Below are 7,085 nucleotides of genomic sequence, written 5' to 3' on the forward strand. Positions count from 1 at the left end.
CATAAGCTACAGATAATATTTTTGAAATAGATAATGACATTAAACATGTTTATTTTTTTTTTTCGTTAAATCTCTATAGCATTTAATATAATTTTCACGAAAATGTAAATAAGCAGATGTATTTAATAGTGTTGTCACTTCATTTAAAACTCAAATTGTTTAAGAAATAAACTTACATTACTATAATTACAGTAGATAATATGTTACATATTTGCAAGGTTGGTAGCTTTAACTGTCATTTCTAAACAAACGAAGGGAATCGTTCAACGCGTTTCTCGATAAGACACTCCCTTTTCAGATAAATTATTATCAATTTGTGCCAATAAATTAGAAATAATAAAAAAGAGAAGTGAGTTATGGAATCCTCTGAAAGTATAATATGAGAAAATTTATTTATTTCTAAGTTCCTCGAAGTGAAACGCTACTAAATAATCACAGGTAACTTATACTTGGTACTATTTTTATTAATATTAGATTAATAACAATGAAATTATCTAATGGCTCAGTAAATACTTCATTACCTATTTATTGTAATTTAATTATTTTATGGATAATCTCGTAATTTTACAAAATTTGTGCCCGGAAATGATTAATTGGATTATTCTGGGTCTATGTAGACGTTAAATCCGACACGGTTCGTATAGCAACCGATTGATTTCCGTTTATTGATATTGCGATTCGACGTCCAGTAATACTTTTGAAAGAATATGTCTTACAGATAAGTAATGTTTTTGCAGAATGTCTACTCTGTCAAGGTCAGTTCACATCAGCCAGCAAAAGCTGGCTGAAAAGCTCATCATACTCAATGACCGGGGCATCGGTATGTTGACAAGAATTTACAATATCAAGAAAGCATGCGGAGATGCCAAATCCAAACCAGCCTTTTTGTCAGATAAAACTTTGGAATCGTCCATCAAACACATTGTAAGAAGGTTTCCTAATATTGATGTGAAAGGCCTTCAAGCAATTACAAATATCAGAAATGAAATTATTAAATCACTGTCATTGTACTATTACACATTTGTAGATCTTTTAGATTTTAAAGACAATGTATGTGAGCTCCTGAACATTATGGATGCTTGTCAACTGACTCTGGATTTGACATTGAACTTTGAATTAACAAAAAATTATCTTGACCTGGTCACAACATATGTATCTTTAATGATTTTGCTGTCTCGAGTGGAAGATAGAAAAGCAGTGCTCGGATTATTTAATGCAGCCCATGAAATGCTTAATAATCAAATAGATTCCAGTTTTCCTCGGCTAGGCCAATTGATTGTTGACTATGATGCTCCTTTAAAAAAATTGTCAGAAGAGTTTGTACCCCACCAGAAAGTTTTATCAAGTGCCTTGAACTCATTATGGCATGTGTATCCTGCTAGAAATCTTACAGCAGAACATTGGAGGTCAGAGCAGAAATTAAGCTTAGTTAGTAATCCCACTCAGCTTTTAAAGCCATCAGAAACTAACACTATGTCATGTGAATATATTTCATTGGAGTCACTTGAGAGATGGGTCATTTTTGGTTTTGCACTCTGTCATCAAATGTTACAACAGGACCATGCTAACAAAATGTGGGTTAGTGCTTTAGAGTCCGGTTGGGTTGTTGCACTATTTCGAGATGAAGTTATTTATATACATACTTACATTCAGAGCTATTTCGATGGTATTAAAGGATATGGAAAACGTATTTCTGAAGTAAAGGATTGCTATCATCACTCTGTACAAAAAGCAGGCTATAAACATCGAGAGAGACGAAAGTTTTTAAGAACGGCCTTAAAAGAATTAGGTCTAATTTTAACAGACCAGCCTGGATTATTGGGGCCTAAAGCATTATTGATATTTATAGGCTTGTGTTATGCAAGAGATGAAGTTTTTTGGCTACTACGCCATAATGATAATCCCCCTCAAAAAGTAAAAGGAAAATCAACAGAAGATTTAGTTGATCGTCAATTACCAGAACTTTTATTTCATATGGAAGAGCTTCGAGCTCTTGTGCGCAAATATAGTCAAGTTATGCAAAGGTATTACGTACAATACTTGTCAGGTTTTGATGCAGTAGCACTTAACCTGATGATTCAAAATCTACAAGTCTGTCCTGAGGACGAAAGTGTCATCCTTTCATCTCTTTGTAATACAGCAGCTAATCTAAGTGTTAAACAAGTAGAAAGCAATGAGCTCTTTGATTTTCGTGCATTCCGCTTAGATTGGTTTAGGTTACAAGCATATACATCTGTTGCTAAAGCACAACTTAATTTGGTAGATCAAAGAGAATTGTCACAATTCATTGATAAAATGGTATTTCATACAAAAATGGTTGATAATCTTGATGAGATCATGGTAGAGACATCTGACTTATCTTTGTTCTGTTTTTACAGCAAAATATTTGAGAGCCAATTCCACATGTGCTTAGAGTTTCCAGCTCAAAATCGTTATATCATTGCATTCCCCCTTATTTGCAGTCACTTCCAAAACTGTACTCATGAGCTTTGCCCAGAAGAAAGACACCATATACGTGAAAGGAGTCTTTCTGTTGTTAATATTTTCCTGGAAGAAATGGCGAAAGAAGCAAAAAATATAATAACAACAATTTGTGATGAACAATGCACAATGAGTGACAAATTGCTCCCAAAACATTGTGCGCAGACAATTGCTCATCTTGCAAACAGAAAGAAAAAAGATAAAAATAAGAAAAATCCAAGTGAAGTAATAAAACCGGGAGCTGAAAGCTATAGAAAAACCAGGGAAGAATTGACTACAATGGACAAACTTCATATGGCATTAACAGAACTCTGCTTTGCCATTAATTATTGTTCTACTGTAAATGTTTGGGAATACACTTTTGCCCCCCGTGAATATTTACACCAACATTTGGAGACTAGGTTCTCGAAAGCATTAGTTGGAATGGTTATGTTCAATCAGGACACTAGTGAAATAGCTAAACCGTCTGAATTATTAGTCAGTGTCAGAGCATACATGAATGTTCTTCAAACTGTTGAAAATTATGTACACATTGATATTACTAGGGTATTCAACAATTGCCTACTACAACAGACACAAAACATGGATAGCCATGGTGAGAAAACGATCGCATCATTATACACACAGTGGTACTCGGAGATTTTACTCAGACGAGTCAGCGCGGGCAGCATTTGCTTTTCAATGAACCAAAAAGCTTTTGTAAGCCTATCAGCTGAAGGTGCTATTCCTTTCAACGCGGAAGAATATTCAGATATTAATGAACTACGAGCATTGGCCGAGTTAATTGGACCATATGGTATGAAATTATTAAGTGAGACATTGATGTGGCATATAGCTAGTCAAGTCCAAGAACTTAAAAAGTTAGTTGTGCAAAATAAAGAGGTGTTGCAGATGCTACGAACTAATTTTGACAAACCTGAAATAATGAGAGAACAATTTAAGAGGCTACAACATGTTGACAATGTATTACAAAGGATGACGATAATTGGGGTTATTCTGAGTTTCCGACAAATAGCCCAAGAGTCGTTACTTGATGTTTTGGAACGACGTATTCCATTCTTGATAAGTTCAATTAAAGACTTCCAACAGCAGTTGCCAAGTGGTGATCCGACTCGAGTCATTTCCGAAATGTGCTCAGCTGCTGGTTTGTCTTGTAAGGTAGATCCCACACTAGCTTCTGCTCTACGCCAACATAAGGCTGAGTTAGAAGAAGAGGAGCATCTCATTGTTTGTTTGCTTATGGTATTTGTGGCAGTTTCTCTTCCGAGACTCGCCCGTAGTGAAGGTTCGTTTTATAGACCGTCGTTGGAAGGCCACGCAAATAATATACACTGTATGGCTCCTGCTATTAATCATATCTTTGGTGCTCTTTTTACGATTTGTGGTCAGGCCGATATTGAAGACAGAATGAAGGAATTTTTAGCATTGGCCTCCTCGTCGCTTTTGCGCCTTGGACAAGAAACAGAAAAAGAAGCCATCAAAAATCGCGAATCCGTTTACTTACTTCTCGATCTTATAGTTCAAGAATCACCCTTCCTTACTATGGACTTATTGGAATCATGTTTCCCTTACGTTTTAATTAGGAATGCTTATCACGAAGTATACAAACAGGAGCAAATACTATTGCATTCATAATTCATTTTATTTAAAAGACAGTAGATTTAAGGATTACGTACATGTAGTTTTCTTGATACTGCTATAATTATTCCATAGATTATATTAATTATAAATTATTGAAATCATTGTTTTTTATGTTATCAAAGAAATACAAAGTGATTTATAATTGCATTTTTTCAACAAAATATTAATCGATATTTAATGAGACTGGTATAGTATTCCTTTTCATTTTTTTTTTTGTATAAATATCAACATAAATTGACTTGTTTTTTTACTGACATTACATTTACTTATAAATTTATATTGTATCTAAGTATATTGGTTATAATTTTTATACTTTTGCTAAGATAGTTTATATAAAATAGATAACGGTAGTTTAGGCTTAGTTGTACTTTATTTATTCTGTTTTTTTAAAGGAGTATATAAAAAAAATCTCATCTTTTTCCAGCAGCACTTAGTGGGAGTTTAGCTTTACATAACAAGCACTCGATTTAGTCTAATAATTTAGTACAGAAACTGGCATAACTAGACACCGACCCTAACGCTGTAACTATTTGTATAAATATTTTATACAAATAGTTACAGAACCAAACATTTTTCTGCTACAAAGTAATCCTTTAATATATTTAGTAAAGAAACATGATTTTAAAAAGCAATATTTTTAATTTTATACGTTTTTCACTAAGAATAAAATCCATTGGTTATACAATTTCTGACTTCCATTATAAGTACTTTTTTTTTCATAAAATAGTGTTAAGTTTAAAACCGTTTGTGTATAATTAAGATATATTTCGTTTTATATTTCTGTTGTTTAAAAAATATTACGTAATATTTTGTCCACCGATTTATAATTTTTTAAATACAAAATTGTTTGCCAATCGTTTTATCTTCTAAAAACGGATTTCCCTTCCAAGTAATTTAATAACAGCATCATAGTTGCGTGAATAACAGTGACATCATTCGTACTAATATAATATGATTACTCTCAAAACACTTACAATCTTTAATTGTATTTGAATCTACAAATAAACTAAAGTCATTTATGTTTAACGAAGTCATAGTTTATGGTGTTTTTACGAAAATCTAAACTATAGCCTAGTTTTAGTAACGTAATATTAAATCTATTAATTGTTTTCATGCAACAATGATTAAGTAAGCATATAATTTATGTATCTACATAATTTTATGTACAAGTTTTTATTACGAAAGAATAAAAATATCCAAAGTTTAAAGAAGTTTGTATTTTATAAGATTTGTAAAAAATATATATTCGCCTGCAACGCAAAAACAAACATCGACATCTTACACTTTTTCATATTTGTATTAAAACTAGTTCTCATTGATAAAAACTTTTGCAAACAATAAAAATATTGCAAAATTAAAATATGCTTATTATTAAGATACACTTTTGTAACTTGTATATAATTATGAATACACACTTGAAATAATGTCTCTTATTTACCTTTAATACTTTTTCAATATACATTTACCTATCTAACTTTTTACCTGTGTATATGTCGTTGGGCAAAGACCTTATCACCTCTTGAGGAAAAGGTTTGGACATTATTTCACCGTGCTACTCTAATTGGGTTAGTAGTTCCTTTCAATAATTTATTTCGGAAATGAGCACGAGATAAATAATAAAACCGAATTAAGCGCATGATAGGGTGGTATGTGTGTGTGTTGTTTGCCCAGGTTTAACCTCAGTCTCAGGATTCACGTGTTCTAATCATTGTAACCTTCCTTCTGTATAGTCTTGTCTGAAAAAACTTCTTAATTTTGTTTTAGTTTGCGTGCACAATAAGTACTTCCTGGATTAGGTTTCTCTTTTCAAATCAAATATATCGAAGAGAAATATAATATTGCAAAAAAGTTGGTCTGTAAGTTTTTATTACTAAGAAATATTACGTATGATAAAATTACAATTTGTTAGTAGAAATGGCGCCCGAATAGCATTTTTGAAAATAACTATTTTAAACACCTAAGAAAGTTTTTTGGTAAAGATATACGTAGGTAGGTAGTAGGTACGTATAATCGACTTTTATTATCTATAAATGTATAAAAAAGTTGATACCATATTTTTGCTTTAAAGGAAAATAAAGGCAGGTTTTTTATTGTTTATGAATATTTGATGTAGAATTAACCGTTCTCATTAAAATGGAATAAAATAATGATTTTCGATAGGAAAACTCGTAAATATTCGAATAACTTGATATTGGCAAAGAAACTTATTACTACACCTAACTTAAATAATGAAAAATCAAAATGTATAATATAATGTTGTTTCGGGCTGCTCCTATAGGACGAGTGGGCCTTGCGGCTAAAATTGGTTAGTGAGCTTTTTTTAGTATTTACTCGAAATGTTCATTATCTTGAAATGAAACAAAAAAAAAAAGGCATAAAGTACCACAAAAAATTGCTAAGGAATTCCATCAGAATGTAATTAGAAAATAAAAAAAGATCTTTATATAAAGAGATGAGTGGTTTATACTACAACTTGTTTTTAATATAGCATATAAGAAACCGTGCCAGTCCGTGTCGAGGTCGCACACTGAGGGTTCCGTACCAGAAGACACTATCTCTCTGGTGGTACGGAACCGTGAGAGCAGTAATATTTTGTAGTAAATTTGTTGTAACAACAAAACAGTTCCTTTTTTCTTTAGAGATATGGAATTCGAAAACTTTGAAATAAGGTATATTACTTATTACAAGATTATATTAACGATAAAAGTAGACTTGGTATTTGTTTCCAGGCTGGATATATATAACTTTAATTGTAGTTTGTGAACATGAACTGTAATTAAGATGGTGAAAAAGAGTAACTACCAAGTTTCTACCCGGTTCTTCTCGGTGGTATCTACTTTCCGAATACATGTGATGGCTTTATATTTTATTCAATACTGTAACAAGTATTTTTATGATCCTATTTGAATAAAGAAGGTTTTGATTTGATTACACCTTACAGGAATATTAAGAAAAACAAAACG

General features: G+C 31.9%; 1 protein-coding gene across 1 annotated transcript; it reads left to right on the forward strand.

The window, feature by feature from the left end:
• The first annotated feature begins 259 nt into the window (after positions 1-259).
• Positions 260-4,351, forward strand: LOC125065211 (membrane-associated protein Hem). Its single transcript, XM_047672714.1, has 2 exons — positions 260-438; positions 738-4,351. Exon 2 carries the CDS (start codon positions 739-741, stop codon positions 4,114-4,116), a length of 3,378 nt encoding a protein of 1,125 aa, XP_047528670.1. The 5' UTR covers positions 260-438; position 738; the 3' UTR covers positions 4,117-4,351.
• Positions 4,352-7,085: the final 2,734 nt, after the last annotated feature.

This window comes from Vanessa atalanta, chromosome 7, assembly GCF_905147765.1.
Source record: "Vanessa atalanta chromosome 7, ilVanAtal1.2, whole genome shotgun sequence".
Lineage (NCBI taxonomy): Eukaryota > Metazoa > Arthropoda > Insecta > Lepidoptera > Nymphalidae > Vanessa > Vanessa atalanta.